Below are 15411 nucleotides of genomic sequence, written 5' to 3' on the forward strand. Positions count from 1 at the left end.
CATTATTTCAAATTCAATCCATTTTGAAAAAGCATCCACCACCACCAGGAACATTTTACCGAGAAACGGGTCCGCATAGTCGACATGGCTCCTCGAACATGGTCTGGAGGGCCAGGACCACAAACTTAGTGGTGCCTCTCTGGGCACGTTGCTCAACTGAGCACATACACTGCATTGCCGTACACAGGACTCTAAGTCAGATTCGATACCGGGCCACCACACGTGGGATTACTATACCTGGACGTGTGCTGTGGAGATCCGAGATGAACGTCTCCCTGCCCTTTTTTGGTAGCACTACGCGGTTACCCCACAACAGGCAATCTGCCTGAATGGACAGCTCGTCCTTTCACCGCTGGAATGGCTTGATTGGCTCTTGCCCAGCTCCCATGCAGTACACAGTTTTTTACTAGGGACAGCAGAGGATCTTGGCTGGTCCAAATCCTAATCTGGCGGGCCGTGACAGGTGATTTATCATTTTCAAACACTTCCATGACCATCAACAAGTCTGCGGGCTGCGCCACCATCAACAAGTTTGCAGGCTGCACCATTTCCACCCTGGCAGTGGGCAATGGTAGCCGACTGAGAGCATCCGCACAGTTCTCGGTGCCTGGCCTGTGGCAGATGGTATAGTTATATGCTGATAGCGCGAGTGCCCACTTTTGTATGCAGGCTGAGGCATTAGTATTTATCCCCTTATTTTCAGCGAACAGGGATGTAAGGGGCTTGTGATCGGTTTCCAGCTCAAATTTGAGGCCAAACAGATACTGATACATTTTCTTTACCCCGAACACACACACTAATGCCTCTTTCTCAATCATGCTGTAGGCCCTCTCGGCCTTAGACAAGCTCCTGGAGGCATAGGCGACAGGTTGCAACTTCCCCGCAACGTTAGCTTGTAATACACACCCGACTCGGTACGATGCTAGCACAAGTCTTTTACACAGGTTATACAATACAAGCAGCTTGTTGGAGCATAAATATTTCTGGCTTTCTCAAAAGCAATTGTTTTTTCCCATACCCAGTTCTCACCTTTGCGCAATAACACATGTAGGGGCATGAAAAGGGTGCTTAACCCCAGTAGGAAGTTACCAAAATAGTTGAGTCCCAGGAATGACTGCAGCTCCATGACATTCTGTGGCCTGGGCGCATTCCTGATAGCCTCTGTCTTGGCGTCTGTGGGCTGAATGCTGTCCGCCGCAATCTTTCTCCCCAAAAACTCCACTTCTGTTGCCTTGTAGACGCATTTCGACCTCTTCAGCCGTAGCCCGACGCGATCCAGTCGCTGGAGGACTTCCTCCAGGTTTTGTAGGTGCTCGGCGGTGTCCCGACCCGTGACCAATATGTCGTCCTGAAAGACCACCGTGTGTGGTACCGACTTGAGTAGGCTCTCCATGTTTCTCTGGAAGATCGCTGCAGCCGATCGAATTCCAAACGGGCATCTGTTGTAAATGAACAGTCCCTTGTGTGTGTTGATGCAGGTGAAACCCTTCAAAGACGTCTCCAGCTCCTGCATCATGTAGGCCAAAGTCAGGTCGAGCTTGGTGAATGTCTTGCCTCCTGCCAGCGTCACAAATAGGTCGTCTGCCTTAGGTAGCAGGTATTGGTCCTGTAGCGAGAAACGATTTATAGTTACTTTATAATCGCCGCAAATCCTGACTGTGCCATCACTTTTGAGTACTGGAATCGGGCTGGCCCACTCGCTGAATTCCACTGGGGAGATGACGCCCTCGCGTTGCAGCCTGTCCAGCTCGATTTCCACACTCTCCTTCATCATGTGAGGTACCGCTCGCGCCTTGTGGTGAATGGGTCGTGCCTCTGGGAACAAGTGGATCCACTTACCTTTGCCCTGGAAAAGTTTCCAATGACTGGCTCAAAAAGGGAAGGAAATTTGTTAAGAACCTGGTACATGAGGCCTCATCAACATGTGATGTCGCTCGGATGTCATCCCAGTTCCAGCGGATTTTGCCCAGCCAGCTCCTTCCAAGCATTGTGGGGCCATCGCCCAGGACAATCCAGAGTGGCAGTTCGTGCACTGTGCCCTCATAGGTGACCTTGACCATGGTGCTGCCCAGGACAGCTCTTTGGTGTACGTTCTCAGTTTCGTGTGGATAAGGCTCAGGGATGGTCTGAATGCCTTGTTACACCACAGTCTCTCAAACATCTTTTTACTCATGATGGATTGGCTACCGCCAGTGTCCAGTTCCATGGCTACGGGTAAGCCATTCAATTTTACGTTTAGCATTATAGATGGACATTTCATTGAAAATGTGTGCACCCGTTGTACTTCAGCATCTGCCTCCTCTCTCTGAGGCTCGAAATTGCTTTGATCCACCATGGATCGATCTTCCTCTGCCATGTGGTGGTTAGCAGGTTTTGCAGAGCTTGCAACTCGTTTGCAAGCTTGTTGGAGGTGCCCCATTGTTCCACAGCTCTTGCAAACATACCCTTTGAAGCGAAATGAATAGGCTGAATGGAAGCCTCCACAACGCCAACAAGGTGTGAATTGCCTTGCATTCATCCTTTGTTGGGGACTCTGAGTCATCTGGATCACCTGAGGACTGCAGTCAGTTGCAGACTCGTGGTTTCTACCCTGTACATTTCTGCTCGGCAACACAATTCCAGTTAATTTATGAACATTGCTAGCACTTGTGTGCTGAGAGATTTGTTTGGTGTTATCACTGGTGGACATAAACGTCTGTGCTATCGCAATGGCCTTACTGAGGGTCGGTGTCTCTACAGTCAAAAGTTTTCGTCGGATGGTTTCGTGGCCAATGCCCAGTACAAAAAAGTCTCTGAGCATTTGCTCCAGGTAGCCATCAAACTCACATTGTCCTGCCAGTCGCCTTAGCTCGGCGACGTAGCTCGCCACTTCCCGACCTTCAGATCGCTGGCATGTGTAGAACCAATACCTCGCCATCAGCACGCTCTCCCTCGGGTTAAGATGCTCCCGAACCAGTGTACACAGCTCCTCATATGACTTATCTGTGGGTTTCACCAGAGTCAGAAGATTCATGAGGCTGTAGATCGGTGCCCCGCAGACTGTGAGGAGGACTGCTCTCCTTTTTGCAGCGCTTCCTTCTCCGTCCAGCTCGTTGGCTACAAAGTACTGGTCTAGCCATTCGACATCGGCTTCCCAGTCCTCACCCTCTGAGAACTTCTCCAGGATGCCCACAGTTTGCTGCATCTTTGCATTGGATTTGTATACACGTCGCCAGTTATTGTGTTCCTAACACAGGTGAGGCTGCACACAGGGAGGTTAAAGTAACAGTGACCTCAGTCTTCAATAAGACACTCCAGAGTGAGTAACAGGCCTTAGGGGCCGGCTTATATACAGTGTTCCCAAGGGATGCTGGGATCCCTTGGGACTTCAGGGGATGCGCTCCCTGGTGGTAGAACATGGGAGTGCAAGCTTTACAGATACACAACAATTTGTATCTCACTGCTTCCTAAGAAACCCAATAACATAAACCACACACTGAGAGGAATTGGGCTTTGTTAAACACCCCTAATATGATTTGCTTTGTTTCTTTCCCTATCTTAAGTATTTTATTTTTTTATTTAACAGGAGAATGGGGGGTTCAAAGAAGAGATAGAACAATGATAGAGGGGAGGGAAAGGCTGAATAGAGCTCCCATTTCCCAAAGCACATAAACAGGCAGGAAACAACAATTCCACCTATTATAACACCTTTAACTAAAAATGTTGCACGGCAACTTCATAAAAAGCATAGAAACATAGAAACATAGAAAATAGGTGCAGGAGTAGGCCATTCGGCCCTTCTAGCCTGCACCACCATTCAATGAGTTCATGGCTGAACATGCAACTTCAGTACCCCATTCCTGCTTTCTCACCATACCCCTTGATTCCCCTAGTAGTAAGGACTTCATCTAACTCCTTTTTGAATATATTTAGTGAATTGGCCTCAACAACTTTCTGTGGTAGAGAATTCCACAGGTTCACCACTCTCTGGGTGAAGAAATTCCTCCTCATCTCGGTCCTAAATGGCTTCCCCCTTATCCTTAGACTGTGTCCCCTGGTTCTGGACTTCCCCAACATTGGGAACATTCTTCCTGCATCTAACCTGCCTAACCCCGTCAGAATTTTAAACGTTTCTATGAGGTCCCCTCTCATTCTTCTGAACTCCAGTGAATACAAGCCCAGTTGATCCAGTCTTTCTTGATAGGTCAGTCCCGCCATCCCGGGAATCAGTCTGGTGAACCTTCGCTGCACTCCCTCAATAGCAAGAATGTCCTTCCTCAGGTTAGGAGACCAAAACTGTACACAATACTTCAGGTGTGGCCTCACCAAGGCCCTGTACAATTGTAGCAACACCTCTACCCTTGTACTCAAATCCCCTCGCTATGAAGGCCAACATGCCATTTGCTTTCTTAACCGCCTGCTGTACCTGCATGCCAACCTTCAATGACTGATGTACCATGACACCCAGGTCTCTTTGCACCTCCCCTTTTCCTAATCTGTCACCATTCAGATAATAGTCTGTCTCTCTGTTTTTACCACCAAAGTGGATAACCTCACATTTATCCACATTATACTTCATCTGCCATGCATTTGCCCACTCACCTAACCTATCCAAGTCGCTCTGCAGCCTCATAGAATCCTCCTTGCAGCTCACACTGCCACCCAACTTAGTGTCATCCTCAAATTTGGAGATACTACATTTAATCCCCTCGTCTAAATCATTAATGTACAGTGTAAACAGCTGGGGCCCCAGCACAGAACTTTGCGGTACCCCACTAATCACTGCCTGCCATTCTGAAAAGTCCCCATTTACTCCTACTCTTTGCTTCCTGTCTGACAACCAGTTCTCAATCCATGTCAGCACACTACCCCCAATCCCATGTGCTTTAACTTTGCACATTAATCTCTTGTGTGGGACCTTGTCGAAAGCCTTCTGAAAGTCCAAATATACCACATCAACTGGTTCTCCCTTGTCCACTCTGCTGGAAACATCCTCAAAAAATTCCAGAAGATTTGTCAAGCATGATTTCCCTTTCACAAATCCATGCTGACTTGGACCTATCATATTACCTCTTTCCAAATGCACTGCTATGACATCCGCAAATGGGCATTGAGCCAGGAAAGGAGAAGGTGACGAAAGACACAATTGAATAAATGGGATTTGGAGAGTCTTTTAAAGAATGAGAGAGAGCTGTAGAGTTAGAGTGATTTTGGTGAGGGAATTCTATAGGGCAGGGCCCAGTGGCTGAAGAGAGGGGAGGTACACAAGAGAAAGTAATCTGACGAATAGAGTGTTCAGGGGAAGTAATATAGGGCTGGAGGCGGGTGCGAAGATCGACTGTGGTGAGGCCATGAAGCGATTTAAAGATGAGAATTTTAAATTTAATGCATTGGGGGCAAGGAACCAGTGTATATCAACATGGGCTGGGAAATGGACGAGCAGGACTTAGTGTGGGACAGGATAACTGCAGCAGAGTTTTGCACAAGTTAGAGTTTATGGAGGGTAAAGGATGGGATGCCCGCAAGGAGAGTATTGGGGTCGCTGAGTCTGGAGGTGATGAAGAACAATCTGTGAATCAGAAGCAAACTGTAGTGAAAGAGAGAATAGTGCAATAGAATTTTTTTAGGAAGTGCAAGAGAAAGTAAAGATGTGTAACTGGGCAAAAGGCAGATGTGCACTTGAATTGCAGTTACAAGACTTGTAAGTTAAATAGAGCTGGTACACACTTGCAACACTTCTTGTGCTGAGCCTATTGTCTATCTTAGAGCAGGCTTTTAAGTGTTGGTGTAGTTGCCTCAGGTGTCCACACTGCATGTTGCAGTACGACCCTGCATTTAACCTTTTGTTCACTAACTGTTACAGACAATGAGGAAAAATAATTGTGAAAAGCAAAGGAACAGAAAGAAAACCAGCAGGGAATACGGAGAAAGGATTTTCTTTCTGATCATATTTATCTATATTGAGTAATCTATACTGCTAAGGCAACAGTTTCTGTTGTGAGGCTGTTACTTAGGATGATTTGAAGGATAGGAATTGGTTTAGAGAATAATTTATTTTTTAAATGGTAGAAGCTATTAGAAATTGAAATTAGAAGGAGCAAAAAAATCTCTTCTCCCATTTATTTCACGTGTCTGGTTCATTCTCTATCTCTCTGACTGTACCTGGTTACAGTGCATTGGCTAGCGATTCGCAGAGACCTGGCCAGAGGGTGAGCACAAAGATCAGAGGCTGGAACTTCCTGATCACTCAAAGTTGGAAAATTCCACCTCCTACTTACTTTCTGGCTGAAGGAACAGGCTGCCATTGTGCACATTGCAGGAGGTCGGAGATTAAACCAGGCAAGGGATGAAAACGAGAACTATTCCCAACGAGACAATTAGGAAATCTGAGAGTTGACCAAAAAGGCTCAGAGAGACTACATTCCCCAGCATGCACTGTGATGAATTGCATATTTGAAAACTACAAAAAATAATCCATGCATCTGGAACCATATCTAATTTGCAATGCTGTAGTTACAACCTAAAAAGTATCTGAATTTTTTTGTGTATGCTTTCAACGAATCGAAAACCTAAAAATATGGACCCTTTCATAAATTATCCTAGTCACCATCGACATAAAACTTACCAGCTTTCAACTGCTGGTTTAATCACTTTAGGCAATATGAGATTATGCTGCCTTTTCTGGTATGTATGAAAGTGCCTTGTGTATTTAAATTCATAAGTTCTGGTCCTTTTAAATATAAAATTGTCTTATTGAGTTCATAAGCAGAATCTTGATGTGAAGAATATTAAATAACTTTTAATGTTTCCCACATAAATGTTGACTGCATGACTTTTATGTCTTTTAAAACTGTGTTCTTTTTCTGTGCTGTAGCCCCTTTGAATCCCTTTCTTGCTTGCTGCTATTGATGCCTTGCTAATGGCTATGCAAAGACTCCTTCCAGGTACTTGTACTCTGTTCTTGTTCCTAAGTCAGGACCTTGTCTTGTCTGCTGCTTTTCCTGGAATCTTTCCAATGTCTTTTTTCCCCCTCCGTCCAAAAATGCTTGCTCTAGTGTGTATTTTCTTTAAAAATCTGCAATTAGGATGCACTAGAGTCTGCTTTAATGGTGAAAGTTGCAGCCTCATGTCTTACAATGATTGAAACTATTGTTGGCATTCACATAGAAATGATTTACAAATATACCAGAACATCTTTCACCTGAAAAAACATCTATCGCTCTTGCTTGTTGTTTAAGAAATTTGCAGATTTGTTTAGGAAGGCATGTGTTCAAGAAATGGCTTTCCTTGGAAAAAAGACTGCATGCATCAAAGTGACTGAAGTGACCTTCTGCCATGACGTATGTTCCTGGACGGTTTCCCATTAAGTGCATGGGAAATTGACTTGGATTGGGGAATGGAATGGGAGCAGAATTGGAAGCTTTTCAAGTGAAATGTTTTAAGTGTAGAGAATCCTGGCTGAGCGGAGCTTTGCAATGTTCCCAATTTAGAGTGTCATTGTGGTCATTGTGCATTGGAAAAAAATCCTCAACTGGAACAAAGATATAAACAGACAATGTCTTTAGCCAAGTGTTGAAAGATTATCAAAAGGAGCCATATTTTGCTGTAGTAATCACATTCTGACCATTGATATATTTCACAGGGAATTGAATGGACTCACATTGAGTACTTCAACAATGCCATCATTTGTGAGCTGATTGAAAATGTAAGTTCGACTTTTCCACTTTGATTGGAAGATTTACAAAGAATTGACTGTCATTTTTTTATTTAATAACATTTCCATTTTAGAGCTTTAGGTTTAAAACTGATCAGTAAAATGTTCAAAGCAGCGGACCAGTTAAACAAATACTTTGGTTCTGTCTTCATGAAGGAAGACACAAATAACCTTCCGGAAATACAAGGAGACCGAGGGTCTAGCGAGAAGGAGGAACTGAAGGAAATCCTTATTAGTCAGGAAATTGTGTTAAGGAAATTGATGGGATTGAAGGCCGATAAATCCCCAGGGCCTGATACTCTCCATCCCAGAGCACTTAAGGAAGTAGCCCTAGAAATAGTGGATGCATTGGTGATCATTTTCCAACAGTCTATCGACTCTGGATCAGTTCCTATGGACTGGAGGGTAGTTAATGTAACACCACTTTTTTAAAAAAGAGGGAGAAAGAAAATGGGTAATTATAGACCGGTTAGTCTGACATCAGTAGTGGGGAAAATGTTGGAATCAATTATTAAAGATGAAATAGCAGCACATTTGGAAAGCAGTGACGGGATCGGTCCAAGTCAGCATGGATTTATGAAAGGGAAATCCTGCTTGACAAATCTTCTAGAATTTTTTGAGGATGTAACTGGTAGAGTGGACAAAGGAGAACCAATGGATGTGGTATATTTGGACTTCCAAAAGACTTTTGACAAGGTCCCACACAAGAGATTGGTGTGCAAAATTAAAGCACATGGTATTGGGGTAGTGCATTGACGTGGATAGAGAACTGGTTGGCAGACAGGAAGCAGAGAGTCGGGATAAACGGGTCCTTTTCAGAATGGCAGGCAGTGACTAGTGGGGTGCTGCAGGGCTCAGTGCTGGGACCCCAGCTATTTACAATATACATTAATGATTTGGATGAGGGAATTCAGTGTAATATCTCCAAGTTTCAGATGACACTAAGCTGGGTGGCGGTGTGAGCTGTGAGGAGGATGCTAAAAGGCTGCAGGGTGACTTGGACAGGTTAGGTGAGTGGGCAAACGCGTGGCAGATGCAGTATAATGTGGATAAATGTGAAGTTATCCATTTTGGTGGCAAAAACACAAGGCAAAATATCTGAATGGCAGCAGATTAGGAAAAGGAGAGGTGCAATGAGACCTGGGTGTCATGGTACATCAGTCATTGAAAGTTGGCATGCACGCGGTGAAGAAGGCAAATGGTATGTTGGCCTCCATATCTAGGAGATTTGGGTATAGGAGCAGGGAGGTCTTACTGCAGTTGTACAGGGCCTTAGTGAGGCCTCACCTGTAATATTGTGTTCAGTTTTGGTCTCCTAATCTGAGGAAGGACTTTCTTGCTATTGAGGGAGTGCAGCGAAGGTTCACCAGACTGATTCCTGGGATGGCAGGACTGACATATGAGGAGAGACTGGATCGACTGGGCCTGTATTCACTGGAGTTTAGAAGGTTGAGAGGGGATCTCATAGAAACATATAAAATTCTGACGGGACTGGACAGGTTAGTTGCAGGAATAATGTTCCCGATGTTGGGGAAGTCCAGAACCAGGGGACACAGTCTAAGGATAAGGGGTAAGCGATGTAGGACTGAGATGAGGAGAAACTTCTTCACTCAGAGAGTTGTTAACCTGTGGAATTCTCTACCGCAGAGAGTTGTTGATGCCAGTTCATTGGATATAGTCAAGAGGGAGTTAGATATGGCCCTTATGTCTAAAGGGATCAAGGGGTATGGAGAGAAAGCGGGAAAGGGGTACTGAGGTGAATGATCAGCCATGATCTTATCGAATGGTGGTGCAGGCTCGAAGGGCGGAATGGCCTACTCCTGCACCTATTTTCTATATTTCTATATAAGAATGTGGAACTTCCTGCTACATGGAGTGGTTGAAGCAGATAGCATTGATGTATTTAAGGGGCGGTTTGATGCATACATGAGGAAGAAGGGAATAGAGGGACATGGAGTCTCGTGTCTGGCATGCGGACTATGTGGCCTGCCGAGCGAAGATGATCGAGTGTGGTCAGTGCTTCAATGCTGGGGATGTTAGCCTGGACGAGGGCACTGATGTTGGTGCGCCTGTCCTCCCAGGGGATTTGTAGGATTTTGCAGAGACATCATTGGTGATATATCTCCAGCGACTTGAGGTGTCTATTGTACATGGTCCATGCCTCTGAGCTATACAGGAGGGCGGGTATCACTACAGCCCTGTAGACCATGAGCTTGGTGGTAGATTTGAGGGCCTGGTTTTCGAACACTCTTTTCCTGAGGCAGCCGAAGTCTTCTGCACTGGCGCACTGGAGGCGGTGTTGAATCTCCTCAACTATTCGAAGTGCTCCTTCCAGTGGGCCCTGACTGTCTCAGTGTCCTTGATGAGTGTTTCCCCGTTCTTGGCCAGCAGTAGGGTGGGGCCTTGGGAGTTGGGACCACTTTCTAACCCTTTAATATCAGAATTACACAAATTATGTAGACGTATCTTCATTAAAAAATATATATTTGGTTAACTTTTTTTCACTTGAGGAATGAGTGGGTCCTTGTGTTATTATCATGCTAACTTACTTGTTACATTTTGAAATGTATCTCATCACATTTTGCAACTTTACAAAAATATACTACTTGCACGTGATGATAAAAATGATAGCATGGCTCTTCTGTAGTAACTAAATCTACAGACCCAGAATCCCAACATATAGGATAAAAAGGTTTGTTACTCTTGTAAGCGATGTGCAAATGAGTCTCTGTTGTTACTTGATGACAGTCACATTTGGAAAGCTTACTTGATAATTGTCTTATTTGTTCTGCCAATAGGAAAGTTTGAATTTTGAGCAGAAGTCCATGAATATCATGGGGAAATGGTTACCCTGCTGGAAAGTCTAAATTGTTCAGTGCTGTCTCCTCCTACATTAATATGTACTAAGCAATAATACACACACACATGTATATGTATATTTGTGTGTATATGTATACATATATGTACATTTATGTGTGTGTATCACAATGTCATTGCACTGTAAATTATATTTCATAAGTTAACATAGTCTCAACCTCTGCATGTTCATTTTTTAGAATACAAATGGAATCCTTGCAATGCTTGATGAAGAATGCTTGCGTCCTGGTACAGTAACAGACGAGACCTTCCTAGAGAAGCTCAATCAAGTCTGTGCCATACATGAGCGCTTCGAAAGCAGGATGAGCAAAAGTTCTCGCTTCCTCAATGATACCACTCTGCCTCACAACTGCTTCAGAATCCAGCACTATGCTGGCAAGGTACTGAAAGTTAAGCTAAAATGTTTGGTTCTCTTTTATCCAAAGCTTGTATCCTAGCTAGAAAAGGAGCTCAAGACAGTGAGGATGTTTTTCCTATCTTCAGTTTCATAAGTTACTGTAAATGGAGCCCTGCGTATCCGTTTTCTTAGAATTATAAAACACAGTCTAATGGCTGGTTATTTCTGTATTTATTGTGCTATATCCAAATTTCTAAGCAGATACTGTCCTGATTTTAAAATAATGGTTTTGTTACAAAAATATACCATTTGCATGTGATGATGAAAATGATACATGACTCCTTCATGGTTGTACCCTGTTGCCAAACAAATAGGCCATGTTAAGAGGCATTCGATTGCTACAACTGGGTGGAATTTTCTGCAAATTTAACACACAAATCTGCTCATAATTATCAGGATGTGAACATGCTGTTAATGAATGATCGATTTGGATTTTCTGTATTTACTGGACACAGAAAATCCTGTTGTGCTCGCTAACCTTTGCCCCAAATTACGATGTAATCTCACAATGTGCAAATCTCTGCACAAATTTGTAAAGCCGAATACTTTCAGTACAAGCCTATAGGCCCGGATTTTGTGCTCCTGATGATGGCGTATGCACGGCATATGCCGTCATAAGCCATGAGAAAAGCCTCGCAAGTTCTGGGTTTCTACATGCGTGAAAACCTGGAACTTGCGATCTGTCAACCTAGGCAGATCGACTGCACTGACCCAAAAATTACTTTCACCGGCGTAGAGTTGGACTATTTGCCCAGCAAATGCCCACGAATCCCTTGCATCTGGTAAAAGCAGGCACAGAGCCTGCTTTCACCAGTGTAAGGGTTAATATAAATCTTAAAATTAGTTTATGTAAATTTTGGCCCGGATTAAAATGTTTAAAATTATTTTTCAAATAAGTACATTTTTATTGTATATTTATTGAAGAGACTTTTAATTAAATATGAAAATGGGAACATTTATTTTTATTCCAATTGTATAAATTATTTAATTATTTGGGGCTTCCTCGTATGTTTATAGGGATTCTGTTCGCAAATGGAATCCCCATAAGCATATTAGGAATCCTCCTTTCTGATTGGAGAACTTGGCCCATGTGGTCCCAGGGATACTTCCAAATCGTCTGTGTCCCTGGGATCTGTGGGCCTTTACACAGGCCCAGGACCCGAAGACTCCGTAGCCCGGGAGCCAGCAGGTAGATTATTTTTTATCAGGTATGCCTCAGAGCACAAATTTCGGGTCAGAACTTATTCCTAAAGGTCTGCTGTTGACTTGGTTTGATGGTTATCGTGGCGTAGATCACATCATCAATATTTATGTTTTATTTTCAAGGTGATGTACCACGTGGAAGGATTTGTAGATAAAAACAATGACCTGCTCTATCGTGACCTGTCCCAGGCCATGTGGAAGACCAACCACATGCTTGTCAAAGCCCTCTTCCCAGAAGGAAACCCAGCTAAGATGTCCTTGAAGAGGCCACCTACGGCTGGGTCACAGTTCAAGGCTTCTGTAACAACGTTGATGAAAAATCTACAGACCAAAAATCCCAACTACATCAGGTGGGAATATTTTTTATTTTGTATATGCTCAAAAGAGAGATTAACCACTGGGCAGCAGATGAATGTTCCTTGAGCATCCCTGATTATAATCGCTCAACCATTGATGGCCATGTCTTCTGTTGCCTAGGCCCCAAGCTCTGGAACTACCTGCCTAAACCTCTCTACCTCTCTTTCCTCCTTCAAGACGCTCCTTAAAGCATACTTCTTTGACCCAGCTTTTGGTCACCTGCAGCTCGGTGTCAAATTCATATCTCATAATACTCCTATGAAGTGCCTTGGGACATTTCACTACGTTAAAGGTGCTATATAAATACAAGTTGTTGTTGTAAATAGTAAATCTAATGTGACGCTCAGGAACCAAGGGTTTCCTACTTTATAATGAGCCACAAGGTGTGACAAGTGCTTCACAGCACAATATAAAAAGCAACATGAACGTGTCAGGAACCACAGATCTGGTAATGAGATCCTTGCTGTAGAAAATCATTTGTAATTCAGCAATCCTAAAAATATACAGTTACAAAAATTGGTAGGATTACATTGTTAGAACAGGTCGACCAGCTTCTGAAAGAGAAAGATAGGTAAATGCTTTGGGTGTCCAGTTCTGACAAAAGGTTACACCTGAAAGGTTAGCCTAGTTTTTCCTTCCTGACTGATTTTCTGTTTCTATTTCCGATTTCCAGTATTATACTTATTTTTAAGTATCTGACATTTTGCCTTATTGATTTATCCTAAGTGTTTGTGATCCCAGGGATTAGTTAACACTGCTGTGCTTGTTTATCTGTTGAGCCCACTTCTACAGTGATTCGGCATCCTTAACTAAGTAGTTCAGAATTATACATCGAATATAAATATGTATTAAAATTTGGATGGTATTGCCTAGATAGAGCAGCTAAAAGAATATTCAGGTACACTTTTGAGACTTTGCCCCCTTTCCCAGAAAATGAGAACTGCCATGAATCAGGTGTGCTGACCTTCGCACCCAATTCATTAATCTGTGCTAAGTGAGAAGGTGGAGTCTCAAAGAAAAGTATTTGATTATCTCAGCTTCCAAAATGTTTGTTTGAGGGGCAGTTTAATATTACTTGTACAGAAGTGCTAATTAATCGTATGCTGGCTACATTACAGATGCATCAAACCAAATGACCAGAAAGCTCCACACGCCTTTACAGAGGCTTTAGTGTGCCACCAGGTCAGATACCTGGGGCTGATGGAGAATGTGCGTGTGCGACGAGCCGGATATGCTTTCAAGCAGCCTTATGAGTCCTGCCTGGAGAGGTACAAGATGCTATGTTCACAGACGTGGCCCCACTGGAGGCAAGGAACAAGGTATGGCAATCATATTCGGTTTTATGTGACTAATGGCGGTCCCGGAACAGTGGAGAAAATATTTTTACAATTTATTTTTACATACACTGCTGAAAACTTAAGGATTAAAAATGAAGATGCCTCATACTCCCCTGGTGGGTCAGTGAAGTTCGCCTGAGTCACAAAGAAAGGCAGTGGATTTGATTTTTTTGTTAGCTGGGGTGGGAGTAGGAGCACTACAGTTGGCCTGAGATCTGCTGGGTTGGGCAGGAGGAACATTGGCCAGGGGTCCTGTTCCTGATAGCTATCGGGTAGTCTTTGATGGAGGAAAAAGAGAGAAAACAAATTAAGGCAAAGCTTTGTGCAGCATTTAGCCACACAGATCAGAAGATCTAGGTTCAATCGCCACTCTTCATAAGGTAAAAGTTGCAGTTACAAATCGAAAGAAAGAAGAAAGTCTTGCATTTATATAGTGCCTTTCACAACCTTGGGACATCCCAAGATGCTTTACAGATATTGAAGTACTTTTGAAGTGTAGTCACCGTTGTAATGTAGGAAATGCGACAACCACTTTGCACACAGCAAACTCTCACAGACAGCAATTTGATAATGACCAGATTATGGGCTGGATTTTCGGCATTGATGATTTCGGGGCGGTAATGGCAGTGGGGCGGTAAAATTTGCGCCTGGGAACAGTTTTTGGAACAAAATTGGGCAGCTGGGCCCTGAGTCAGGGGGCGCAGCGCTAAGGGGGGCATTGTACTCCTTTCTTGGGTGCTAGCATGGGAAAATCCCGAGTTAAAGAGCCGGGCCGGGAGCGCTTCGAGAGATGCCTGGGAGAGGAAAAAAACTAAAAAGAAAACCCAAAAAAACATCACAACATAAATTGCAAAAAAAATTAAAAGAAAAAACAAACACACTTACCATAGGAGTCCATTACTTACCTCTCTGCAGTCGGTTTTGTTGGACTGCCTGATTTCCCAGGCGTTCACTGTGGGGCGCGCTGCGGACATACGGGTTGGGCTGAAGCCAAAACTCGTGCCAGTGTCGCAATCATGGGCATTACACACTGGCACAGCTCTTCCAGGCGGTGCTGCTCCACGCCACTGCAAAACTAGACCTGAGGATCCCTGGGGGGCGCTGGAGGCTGACCACCCGCCCAGAAGACCTCACCGCCATCACTGCTGCTGCACTGGGTGAATAATGAAGCACAGAAGACCCGAAAATCCACCCCATTATGTGATTTTGGGTGAGAGATAAATATTGGCCAGGACACCAGGCAGAACTCCCCTGCTCTTGTGGGATGCTTTTGTCTGTCACCTTTACACTTTTCTGTCAGTTTGCAATAATCAGTAGAAAAGTGAAACCTTGACAGCAATGCAGCACATGTGTAACGATTATTTGTACATAGCAATTTGTTTGTGGTGAGCTGCAGTGGTTTATTGACTTCAGAACAGCTTTGCGCCCCAGAAAGCCTCCTAGTTGCTGAGTAGGCACAGTGCCCAACCTCAGAATATTTTTTTCTGAGATCGGATGACTCCAGGTTGGCCCACGGTGCCATCCATTATTGAAATGAATGAAGATAT

General features: G+C 44.0%; 1 protein-coding gene across 4 annotated transcripts in view; it reads left to right on the top strand.

The window, feature by feature from the left end:
- The window catches only part of myo1b (myosin IB), a 391964-nt gene that overhangs the window by 328053 nt on the left and 48500 nt on the right, over positions 1-15411 (top strand). For all 4 annotated transcript variants that reach the window (XM_070875885.1, XM_070875887.1, XM_070875886.1 and 1 more), the window contains exons 15-18: positions 7622-7684; positions 10750-10950; positions 12294-12520; positions 13646-13846. In XM_070875885.1, coding sequence (XP_070731986.1) covers positions 7622-7684; positions 10750-10950; positions 12294-12520; positions 13646-13846 — 692 coding nt within the window. The remainder of the gene's footprint in view (positions 1-7621; positions 7685-10749; positions 10951-12293; positions 12521-13645; positions 13847-15411) is intronic.

Source organism: Pristiophorus japonicus, chromosome 3, assembly GCF_044704955.1.
Source record: "Pristiophorus japonicus isolate sPriJap1 chromosome 3, sPriJap1.hap1, whole genome shotgun sequence".
Taxonomy (NCBI): domain Eukaryota; kingdom Metazoa; phylum Chordata; class Chondrichthyes; family Pristiophoridae; genus Pristiophorus; species Pristiophorus japonicus.